This window comes from Triplophysa dalaica, chromosome 22 (assembly GCF_015846415.1).
Source record: "Triplophysa dalaica isolate WHDGS20190420 chromosome 22, ASM1584641v1, whole genome shotgun sequence".
Classification (NCBI taxonomy): Eukaryota; Metazoa; Chordata; class Actinopteri; order Cypriniformes; family Nemacheilidae; genus Triplophysa; species Triplophysa dalaica.
The window spans coordinates 8,370,348-8,382,945 of record NC_079563.1 but is presented as its reverse complement, the minus strand read 5'-3'; the positions used below and the strand labels follow the sequence as shown (position 1 = coordinate 8,382,945).

At 37.0% G+C, this 12,598-nt stretch overlaps 1 protein-coding gene across 3 annotated transcripts; it reads left to right on the top strand.

The window, feature by feature from the left end:
• Window positions 1–2,434: 2,434 nt before the first annotated feature.
• adra1ab (adrenoceptor alpha 1Ab) lies at window positions 2,435–12,270 on the top strand. 3 transcript variants are annotated; one of them, XM_056736348.1, is made up of 4 exons: window positions 3,895–3,941; window positions 4,932–5,176; window positions 5,417–6,457; window positions 11,355–12,270. In XM_056736348.1, exons 3-4 carry the CDS (start codon window positions 5,560–5,562, stop codon window positions 11,771–11,773), a joined length of 1,317 nt encoding a protein of 438 aa, XP_056592326.1. In that variant the 5' UTR covers window positions 3,895–3,941; window positions 4,932–5,176; window positions 5,417–5,559; the 3' UTR covers window positions 11,774–12,270. The 3 variants fall into 3 exon arrangements, with proteins under 3 accessions (XP_056592327.1, XP_056592329.1, XP_056592326.1); XM_056736349.1 differs by lacking the exons at window positions 3,895–3,941; window positions 4,932–5,176 and adding an exon at window positions 2,435–2,563; XM_056736351.1 differs by lacking the exon at window positions 4,932–5,176 and having other exon boundaries at window positions 3,853–3,941.
• Window positions 12,271–12,598: the final 328 nt, after the last annotated feature.

The following is a 12,598-nucleotide window of genomic DNA, read 5'->3' as shown; positions in this document are numbered from 1 at the left end:
CTCTCACAACATTCCAAAACATCCCTTTTCCGTGAAAACTTCACAGGTGAAAGCTGACTTTTGCAAAAAAAATCATAATGTTTCCTAATTTCCCAGATAGAAACCGAATATGAACCAAAAAATCAGGAAAAATTGTATATAAAGATTATAAAATAATTAGCATTGATCCCATACCAACCAGTAAGAATTCTGGCTCGACATATTGGTTATGTGCACCCACAAGGTCCTCCTGCCCAAGAAGGCCTGCATGGCTCGTCTGAAGGTTGACAATGAACATCAAAATGATTCAGAAAAGGCTTTGGAGAAAGTGCTGTGAGACCAAATTTGACGCCTGTTTTTGAAGTCATATTTGTTTTATATACTGTATCTATCAGTTAAACCTACCAAAATATATAACCAAAATAAACCTACCATAAAAATGATAGATCCTTCATTTCTTTGTAACCAAGATCAGCAGGCGATCAAATTATTATTTCCCTCAATGTACATACAGTATCTCAAAGAAGCGAGTACACCCCTCACATTTTTGTGAATATTTGATTATAACTTTTCATGTGACAACGCTGAAGAAATGACAATGTTAAGTAGTGAGTGTACAACTCGTATGACTGTACCCTAAGAATAACCCAACACACAGCCATTAATGTTGAAAGCGCTGGCAACAAAAGTGAGTACAACCCTTGGTGTTGCAATCTGATTGGATGTATAAAAAGAGGTGTTGTATTTTGAAACGAAAATAGACTGTTTACAGAAGTCGTGCCAATCGGCGGCAATATTTGGGGTTTTTTGGCCCGACGAAAACCAGAAGAACCGTGGCAGTGGCAAGACCCGCGTTATTATGCTGCATGTTAAACTCAAAATAGAGAATTGCAAGCAGTGATGTAAACTTAATATGCAAAAAATTCATTATTTTCTATTATCTTAGAGGCTAGTGGGCTGTTATAAATAGTGAAAACTATTACAAAGGTTTTTTTTTTTTTAAAGATTTAATTAAAAACGTCTTTCTTAATGGTCACATTCTGTAATGATTGTCTGATAAGGGCCTTTCACGTCATAACTGTAACTATACACTTTTTTTGTTTTTAGTGAGCACACTCACATTGTTGAGTCACCAGCTCGGTTTCACATGTAGTTAACAAATTCACGTATACATGTGTATACAGCAATACATCTATGAAAGAGGGAATTCATGACTTTGAAGCAAGAGAATCTCTTAATTTTTTGTGTGCTCATCTTCATAGAGAAAGAGACACAGATTTAAGACACAATCTCTTACATTAACATTTCAATTAGAATGCATTTCAGTATTTTAGTTTGTTTTAGTATTTTATGTCAACCAAACTAAAAAACTAATTGATTACAGTACTAGACCAACAGCAAACATCACTTTTGAACAGGTCTATATACTGTATTTATTTTCTATTCATTTTTGTAAGAATAAAACCCACAGCCTCTGATACACTGTAGTTTTCTTTTTTGCTAAATAATTTTTCAAAGCACCATATAAAAGTTATATTATATTTAGGCAGCAGGTTTGTTCTGACACGTTGTCCTTGTCAATATAGAAACATCACCTCACACTGATATTGTCATACTAACCTATTGAGCTTTTCACCATAGAGTGTCCTTTAGCAGAAATCTCTGTGGTCTTTGTAACAGCTGCCTGGGTTAAGAACTCCAGCTCAGCATCTACAGACTCGGGTTGGCCTGGCAACAACCATTCCTCGCAATGAGATGGACCAGGCTGTGTAGTAAATGGACATTGGAAATCCACTGAAGTCAGCTGGATGTGGGTCATGCAGTTGCTCAAGTTCATTGCCTCAGCGCCATTTCCTCTGAAAGATGTTTTTCAATTTTTTGGTCTGCTTTTCTAAATAGAAAGAAGAGAAACACACTTTATGGCGAATTTTTTTCCTCCAAAACATTACACACAAAAAACACGGAGCTTAGGAGAATGGCGAAAATATTACTACACAAGAGACTTAACAAACATTCACAAGAGAATTTACAAATATTAAAAAACGAAATCAATGTTTGCCTTATGAACTTCACGCTTTTAGTTGCTCTATGCATTTCTTTTGTTAGAATACAACCTGTATTCAAGATATACTTAACTTTGCTTTTTGGCTAGATATTTTGTCCATTTTGTAATGTTACCACAAACACACCTCATTTCAAAGATATAATTTAATTAACCCAGAGGAAGCGTTTAAAAAGCAAACTTGCACAAATACACTCCCGGACATCACATATATACGGTATCTCACAGGAGTGAGTACACCCGTCACATTTTAGTAAATATTTCATTATATCTTTTCGTGTGACAAGACTGAAGAAATTGAACTTTGCTACAATGTAAAGTAGTGAGTGTACAGCTTGTATAACAGTGTATATTTGCTTTCCCCTCAAAATAACTAAACACACAGCCATTAATGTCTAAACCGCTAGCAACAAAAGTAAATACACCCCTTGGTGAAAATGTCCAAATTGGGCCCAAAGTGTCAACTGGATGCATGTCAGTGGAGAAGAGGCTTCTCTAAGCTGAATAAACAGCTTTTACAAGGTAATATCCTATTGTACATTTACAGCCTGTCCGCTTATATTCCATGTTTTACACTAAACAATACTTTTGATGGGGACTGCATTTATGTTTTAGTAGGATTAAAACGATATTTGTCCTGTACAAACGATTATAAGTGAAACTTCACACGGAAGTAGTGCTGGAGCATTGAATGTCTTATGCTTTTTATAAATCTTAATTTTTTATAAGCATTAAGAAAGTATACATTAAAATGTATCTAGAAAGTTATAGAGCTTTTGGGTGATCTATCCCTTTAACACGAGAGGCTCTCCCTGGTTGGACTGGATCTATTTACAGATAAAGACACTGCTTGTGTGCCAGCTTCTTTTTTCTATACTCTTTATAGTTTGTGCAACCGCTGGTGTTGGCTGAGACCCAGCAATCCTGAAACAAACATTTGACACTTAAGATGCGTAACACGTCTTGAGACTGCAGCTTTGTGGTAAGGGTTTCAATAGCTTAAATACTTCAAGTGACAACAAGGAAGAGGCTGGTTGAAGTCTACAGTCAATGCAATCTAGATTACATCTAATGCAACATATGAGAAAAGTATTGTTCTCAAGCAATAACTTTAAAAGCACAAAACCTTTGCTGGGCTAACTGTTCTAGTCATTGAGGTTGTGGATAATTGTCAAACAAATTATAAGACAAACCATGATGAGGGATTTTCAAGAGCAAGCGAGATGAAAGACAGCCAAAATCGCAGCCACAGGCTATTTCATAGACTCACATAAATCACTTTCCCCTGCTGTGACATTTACTTTTATTACCAAAACTGACCTTCAGCGAAATGAGTGATCAATGCTGATGAATTACACATTGTTCACAGATTGCTCAAACAGCCACTGTAGAGTGTGCTATAAACATTTTAATAAACGTTTTATGATCAAAGAGCACAAACTGTCATTCTTTTTCCTTTAAACCAAATTAAATATATGTTTTGTCAGAATATCAGTTTTGGTGAAAGACAATAAAAGACATTGCAGATTATCCTGCTCAAAACATCTAGATATCTATGGCCACAAAAAGTTGTGTTGCAGTTAATGTAAGGGTAAAGTGAGTGTGTGTGAGGGAGAGAGAGAGAGAGAGGGAGAGAGACAGACAGACAGAGAGAGAGAGAGAGAGAGAGAGAGAGAGAGAGAGAGAGAGAGATAGAGAGAGAGAGAGAGAGATAGAGAGAGAGAGAGAGAGAGATAGAGAGAGAGAGAGAGAGAGAGAGAGAGAGAGAGAGAGAGAGAGAGAGAGAGAGAGAGAGAGAGAAATAAGACGTTGAGAGACTCCGCATCTCTGCATCAAGCTTGCGTTATTCAAATCCTCAGGGTCACAAATGAACAAAAATAATGGAGTTATTTGGACGATGGTAAGTTTTTTTATCACTATTTGTCTTTAGACCGATAAGCTACATTTCTTTAAATGTGTCAACGATTAGAATCAATGGAACAGCTACGGTATGGCTTATTGAATAAAGATTCTGTTTCTTTTTACAGTTTATTAAACATGTTATTATATTACAGATTGTAATTTTTCAGACTCAGATCTAACAGCATTAGGCATTGCAACATTAACAATAGTAAAAACATAATCCTATTTTTTGGCACTTGCAGTTTAAAATAAAGGCATTTCTTGCATCTTTAGTGAAATGAATTAGGAGCTTTATCAGGTTGCTTTAATACGGTCGGCAACTCATTTGCTGTTTTGATTTTTTTTTATTATTGTTATGTTCCTTAATGTGCCACAGCGTCTGCAGTCAGGATCGGGGCAAGTTGTTCAAACTTGCTTTATAGAGAAACATCCTTGTAATACTAACAAATCTTTCTAATGGTCCACAAACACATCTGATTTCCTATGCAGTGATTTTCTATATTGGTTTTCAAAACCATAACTAATAACAAATTTTATATAATAATATTTAGAGGTAACATATTAGGGTCATTAAAGAGATATTTTAAAGATTCACAAGAAAATGATTTTCTATACATTTTCATGGCAGGTCATGTAAATAGTGTTTGTATTTTAACTCTCATATTTTTTTTTCATAAACTTGGTTTCAATAATGTTAACTAATGTAATATACATTCTTGTGTGTGTGTGTGTGTGTGTGTGTGTGTGTGTGTGTGTGCGTGTGTATATACATTATCAATAACAGTGTTTCTTGCCCTTGTAAGAGGGATGCATATTTATGGTGTATATTTTCTTCCTGTGGATTGTTGAAATATAAGTCTCGCCAAGATGGATTTGAGGGTTTCTGCTGTTTGTTTAGAAGTGTGCTTTTAATCATTTAGCTTGAAAGCTTTTTGATAAGATTGTTTGGCAACACGCCAACGATTGCATTTTTCTTTTTTCTAAACAGGTGCTTTTTTCAATCCAGCATGAGTTCTTAAAGGGGCAGATCACTCAAAATTACAATTCTGTCACAATTTATTCACCCTCATGTTGTTTAAAACCTGTATATGACTCTTCCTTCTGTGGACGACCAAAGAAGATATTTGTACAATAGAAGTCAATGGGGGCCAATGTTGTTTGGCTACCCACGTTGTTCATTTATATCTTCCTTCGTGTCCTGCAGAAGAAAAGCAGGCTGAGAATGACATGAGGGTGAGTACGTCAAGAATATACATATTTTGTGAACTATCCCTTTAAAGCCTGTAAGCTTTTCTGTTCATTTTTGAAACACTAAACTTTATTAAATGACAACTGACATTCATGAAGAATAATTAGAACTAGTTCATAACAGATGTAAGAAGCCACATGTCTTCCATACATTGAAACCTATATAGTATGTCCATTATTGTGCCTTTTATCTGACTGGAACTCTATTCTAATCTGCCTTTTCAGACATGTCGGCGAACTGTTTTCAAGGGCACCCATCGACTCAAAGCCATCACTCCAGCAATTCAAGCACATTCGGATTGAAACATGACATTTAAGAGGAACACAATCTCCACTACATAAATCTGCATCTATAGAAACTTTACATCATGACCAACGGGCTGCTGGCAGACGATAACATAAGTTCCACTTTTTTCCCACAAAGCTGTCCAAACTGCAGTGTGATTTCACCATTTGACATAGACATTAGTAAATCACTAGCTCTGGGCCTGGTACTGATGGTCTTTATGATATTTGGTGTGATGGGCAATATCCTGGTCATCCTCTCAGTGGCATGCCATCGCCACCTTCGCTCCATGACGCACTACTTCGTCGCCAACCTGGCGGTGGCGGATCTGCTTCTCAGCTCCATGGTGCTTCCATTCTCCGCCGCATCTGAAGCTTTGGGCTGCTGGGCATTCGGGCGTTCTCTGTGTAACGCCTGGACAGCCCTCGACGTGCTGTGTTGCACAGCCTCTATCCTAAGCCTTACTGTCATCTCCGTGGATCGCTGCGTGGCAGTGAGTTACCCGCTACAGTACCCTTCCTTGGCCACCGGGCGGAGGGCACTGGGAGCAGTGGTGGTCCTCTGGTCTTTCTCGATAGCGATCTCCGTCGGCCCACTGCTTGGATGGAGAGATCCGATGCCGGAGGACGAGTCTGTGTGTAGGGTTAATGAAGAACAGGGGTATGCCATCTTCTCAGCTGCGTGTTCCTTTTATGTGCCACTGACTGTGATTTTGGCAATGTACTGTAGGGTGTACGTGGTGGCACGGCACAAGAGTAAATCCATGAGAAAAGGCAGAGAGACGAATGGGTTAACGAAACACGGGGTCATGCTGAGGATCCACTGTCGTAATGCTGTCAAAAAAGAAGCTGTGCGATCGAGCCATGCCTTTGTGCGTCTGCTCAAGTTCTCCCGGGAGAAGAAGGCCGCCAAGACCTTAGGGATTGTGGTGGGCTGTTTTGTGCTCTGCTGGCTTCCATTTTTCCTAGTGCTGCCCATAAGTGAGTATCGAAGTACCGATAATGAAAGGTGAAACCTTTTGCTGAACAGATACAGTTACTCACAGTATATGAAAGCAATGCTGAAAATATTATTTTGGGCTTAAGGGGGGATTTTCAGGCACCGAAAACACATTTTGGATGTCAGGTCTTCATTTCTGTTATTTACTCTGATGCGTATTTCCAAATGACTCAGCACAACAGCATAGATTTTGTTGCAAGCTGCACTCTCATATTCCTCTGTGTGCTATTGACATTGCATATAAATGAGGTTGTTTAGAAAAAGAGAATAAATAACAGAATGCATACTTTGTTTCAACCTTCATCATAGGTTGCATTAAACCAACAAATGCCAATCGTAATTCAACAAACATAAAACATAATGTTCTTGATGGCTCACATAAAAAGCAAACCCATTAGCCACGTCAGAGCATAAATCGAAAGTGTTTAAAAGGCTAAAAATATAACGATGAAAATTCTGCCTAGGCCTACTGTGTGTTTTAGGTAACCTACTAATTGGAAAGCCACAGTGGTGCCCAAAAGTGATGTGCGATGACGGGTATATTTGTACAATGCGTCATTCCCCAAAAATGAGATTTTTCTTGATAATAAATGTTTTGCTTTCTATATTCATACATGAATAGATACATTGGAAATATTTACATGTATTTATTTACCAATCATTTAAATTATATATAAATGTTTATTTATTTTTATCTTTTATCTTTTTCTTAAATATATGCATGCATGTGTATGTGTTTATGAATACAAAATTAATATGCACAGTACACAGACATATATTATGTAAACACAAACTTTTATCCAGGATGTGATTAATTGCAATGAATCATTTGACAGCCCTAATAAAATAAAAGCTTAATAGCGTTCAGATTTTTAAACATTTTTAATAAAATACTGGTGATGACAGGACCACTTATGTCTAAAAAAAAGGTGCTTCAAAAGGTTTGTCAATGCCATAGAAGAACCTTTTGGTGACATAAAGAACCTTTAAGAACCTTTCTGTTTCACAAAAGGTTCATTGTGGCGAAAAAAAGGATCTTGAGATTATAAAAAAGTAAGAAAGAGATGCTTCTTAGACAAAAAAAAATTATTCAATGGCATCGCTGTACAGAACCTTTTAAACACCGTTATTTTCAATAGTGTATAATGTTACCATAAGTGCTGGGATGTTTTTGCCCCCTCCTGGGTGAATATAGGACAGAAACACACTGCTGGATTAAAATGACCCATTGCTGGTTTATTTTGTCCCGATTGCTTGGTTTGTTGATCAAACCATGGGTGGAAACAACCCAGTAGCTGGGTTGAAAAATTCCAGCATTGGGTAATTTTAGCCCAACAGGGTGTTCTGTCCAGTATTCACCCAGCAGGGGACAAATACAATGCAACACATTTAGAGTGAAGTAAAAGCCTGGCTTGTTCTAAAAAGAAAAAAGATATACATCGACAAAATACATGAAAATGGTGTGTAGGTCTGAAGGAAATATTGTATCTTTTTAAGAAACTCCACAGAGAGATCAACAGAAATCCAGACTTTTCTCCAATACTGCCATCATATGTAATATCTGCAAATTATCAAAAGAACACGACAGACACTAATAAGGTGCAACACATTTAATTGTCAGAATTGTATCTAAATTTAAGAAAATGTATGAAAAAGAATGTACACCCCTCACATCAACCAGCACTTTAGCAGGCAGTACTCCAAATAGATAGTGATGGGAGCTTTCAAAACAGGCTTCATGAAGCTTCGAAACCCGTATTCAATCGTTTGTACCGAATCAGTGCTTGGAAGTATGGAGCTGCTACGGTAGCATCAAAAGCTTCAAAAAACACGTGAGGGCTCTCTATTTTGGAAACAATAGTATCGTAGTACCGTAATTTATGTTGCATATGCGCATTGATATTCATTTGAAGACTTACATCTGCCTTTTTGGGGTGTTTATCTCCTAAATGTATGTGTGTTTGGAATGAATCGGACGAGTTAATGATTCAAATTGGCGTTTGAAAGAGTTGGTTAAATGATTCACTAACTCGGTGGAAAATAGACGCCAAATACTGGCCGCCTTAGTTCTGCATTTAAAGTAAGCCTAATATTTCCCTTTATATATATATATATATATATATATATAAAACACCGCTGTATCAATGAATTTTTGTCCCACATTTGAATTAGTTCACACGTGAAAAATGATCTAGTGTACTTTAGTATTTACTACAGTTTACTACATTTACTAAAACTCATAGACACTAGTGTTTTAGAGTCTTATCATACAAAATATTGAAGTATACAACAGTATTTGCTCCAATTTATCCAATTGCTACAGTTAATACAACAACTTATTCTAGTGCAAAGTATAATACAGTTTTCTATAGTAAATACAAAATGTTTAATCTAAATCTGTGTTTTTTGTATAGATTTGAATTATACGGCACAGCAACGTGATACTAATTGGTATCGAGATACTTCAACTGCTATAGTATCGTAAGACATGTTTATGGTACCGTGACAACCCTACTTCGAAGCGGGTATCAAACTGGCCAAATCACGAGATTTTTAGCAAATGAGGCTTCGTTGTGTCATTACTGCCACTAGGGGGTGTTGATCTGAAAGTAAACTCAGAAACATTAAACCAGTGTCTATAACTGATTTAACTGTAAATCAACTGAAATAAAAAATGATATGTTTAGTGATCTTTGGATAGTGATCATCTCGGGATAAGTATTACTTAATGTGAAATCAAGCCAAATTGGACTAAACAAACAGAGCCAGAATTGTGTTTTTAATATATGTTGGATGATTCGGCATTGGACATACATTATATATAGGCTAAGATGAGTGCAGGTCAATAGAGTACAGGAAGATGACGTACTGTTATTCCACTGAAATCTCTGCCAGCTAGGTCACTTCTTCTCTTAAAGCACTAAAGGGATTTTTCACCAAGTGATAACGATCTGTTTGGTAAGAAATCGTCAAACCGACAGCACCACGCTTGAGCATTGTTAAGAGCCTCTGTAATCATGCCTCAAATAATTGCAAAAGTTCACTTCCCCTGAAACGGATTACCTTAAGTGCTTCTCATTTTTGGTTGTCGACATATGGCGAAGCAGGCACGTGCACAGATAGGGCTCAACCTGTGCAATTTCAAACCAATGACCCTATACTTAAAAGCGCTCTTTTTCCCTTCTTGGTTAACCAACCAATCACAGTCTTCAGAAGAATGTGTCATACGTAGAAACGGGGTCAGCCCCGCCCCCTCGTGTAGAAGTTTTTCAGCTAAATTAAGAGCTTTCTTAGAAGATTCTTAGAAGCTTTAAGAACACGGGCCCAGGTGTTCCTAATGTGTTTCACAGTGAATAATCATAAAAAAAGTAACTCATGGCCAGTAATTAAATACCACTATCCTACTTTTAAGCCCTCAAATCCTATAAAAGCCATATAACATAATAAAAAGAATTACACAGAATTATTATTTATTTTTATTTTAGCAAGTGCAAAGGACATTCAAAAGACTTGAGTGGACATGATCAAACATTTACAGCCGTTTTCAGGGTTGTTGAATGAGGACTACGGGACATTTGTACCCAGCATTAAGTAAAGTATTTTCTGCAATCCATGACTGACACGGTTATGGTATATGTGAATTGATTTAAAATTAAAAAAGAAGTAAGCTCAGTCATTCAACAGCAGAGCAAATAACATTTTTGAATAAAACATGGTTTTATGTAAAAATGTGAGACATTGTGGTTTGATTTATTTTATCAAGCCTATCTTCCTTTTCACTGCCAAAATAGCCTATTTCATTTACAACGAAGAGCCTAAAGTTAACAAAACGAGTTGTCAGACAAAATAAGTTGTCAGACATATAAATAAAAAAAATTCAAAGTACGCTTCAGACAAGACTATCACCTCAGACGACGGTACGCCAGTCATGAGCACTAACCTCACCCCCATAAAATTCAAACAAGCACCCTCACGAACATACGGTGACCGGGAGTGGGCAGGCTCTTTAAACTTAGTTTTGTCGTGGCCACGAGATATTACCTTGGAATTTACCAATAATATGTTGTGGCAACGAGACCAGCTTGTTGAGGTAATGACATCCTTTCTCGATAAAATGAAATCAACATGTAAACAAGTCTGTCTTTATTCTAGAATACAATTCAACAATCAGTGTACCAGCTTTCTCTTTAAAGGAGGGGGTAACACACAGGGTTTCTGTCAATCTCATATTATACTTGAGTACCTATAGAGTACTATGGCATACGTCATATCTTCAAAGAGTATTTAGTTTGATCACATTTATAAAAGATAGATACAGCTGTACAATTGTTTCCGAAAACATACGGGACGCGTGCGGGGGGGGGGGGGGTAGGCTGAACTAAAGCACGTGCGCACCCATTGTCAACAAAACTCACCGAATGTGGTTTATGTCGAACATCTTTTGAAACTAATATGTCCCCTTCCGATCACCGTACGAACATACAAATACAATTGTTGTTTCATATGTTTTATAGGGCAACACGCACAAATGACCGCTAGGTGTCACCGTGGAGACGAGTGTCGGACTGTTTCGAAGCCTCGAGACGATACGGCACATTTGATTCAACTGTTTCAGTGTTTCACGAAGCCTCGCTCTGTCCAACACTACCAATAGACGTCTCACATTTCTTAAAGGGGCAACATCCGTTGTTGTAACACCTCAGACATAAATTTGAGCGACAAAACTTTGTATTTAAATAAAGCAAAATATGTATCAATAAAAACAACATTAATATAAAAAAGGTATAATATATACTTGAAAAATACGAAATGGTGCTGGAGGTCTCCTTACTCAGAAAATCTTTTTCTTTCGTTTCTTTCGTGTCTTTGTCCCCAAAGGCTCCATCTTTCCGTCTCATAGACCCTCAGACACTGTCTTCAAAATTACCTTCTGGCTCGGCTACTTCAACAGCTGCCTCAACCCTATCATCTACCCGTGCTTCAGCCAGGAGTTCAAGAAGGCTTTCCAGAATGTTCTACGTTGTCACTGCCTCAGCAGAACACAGAGAGTCTGGAGTCCTCCGGTGCGTTTTCAAGATGCAACGACCCTGCACGCCCCCAAACTGGTCTCACCCTTCAGCTTTCAGACTTCTGTTGACATTAATAATGCATTGCCTAAAGTTGTGGCATTGACTGAAAATGACCATAGTAAGATAAATGTGGATGACATGCAGAAACAAACACATGCTGAAACTAAAGTACCGTCTATTAAAGTTCATCAAGTCTCTATTTGCATGACGGAAGGAGAGGCTTTATAAAAGACAGGATTAAGATATCAGAATTTGGTTGTAATTTAATAAAAAAAGGGAACATCATAGATCTTTAGCAGAATGGAAAAATAACGACGTTACAAAAGCGTCCCCTGTTGGCCAAATAACAGCTCTGTATATCCGTTTAAATCTGTCTACATACGTTCATTTTGTTCAATCTGTTCACTGATCCACATTTGTTATAAATATATTCTGGACAGGGCCACAAGTTGTCATTTGTGTAGTTTAAAGGGATAGTCTCCCCAAAAACAAAAAATCTGTCATATTTTGTTTAACCCTTGTAGTTTAAACTTGTATATGATTCTTTTTATCAGTGAAACACAAAAGAAGATACTTAGAAGAATGTCTCTGTGTTTTTTGTCTGTACAATGAATGTCAATGGCGTCCAATGTGTTTGGTTCTTCAAAATATTCTTTTGTGTTCTCCCGAAGAAAGTCATACAAGTTTGGAATGACACGATGGTGAATAAATGATGACAGAATATACATTTCTTGGTAAAAATATCCCTTTAAGTATTGGAATTACGTGCAGAGGGGTCCAAGCACCTGAGATCATGAGTTAAAATGCATCTGGTTCTAATAAAGATATACAAATGATAGTATAATCCTAAATTCTTATATACTTTAAATTATTTATGTTATATGAATATATTGATATATTGATATATTAAGGCGAAATTTCCCCCAAAATAATAAATTTGTCATCATTTACTCACCCTCTAGTTATTTCAAACCTGTGTGACTTTCTTTCTTCTACAGAACACAAAATAATATTTTGAAGAATGTTGGAACCAAACACAATGGACCCGATTGA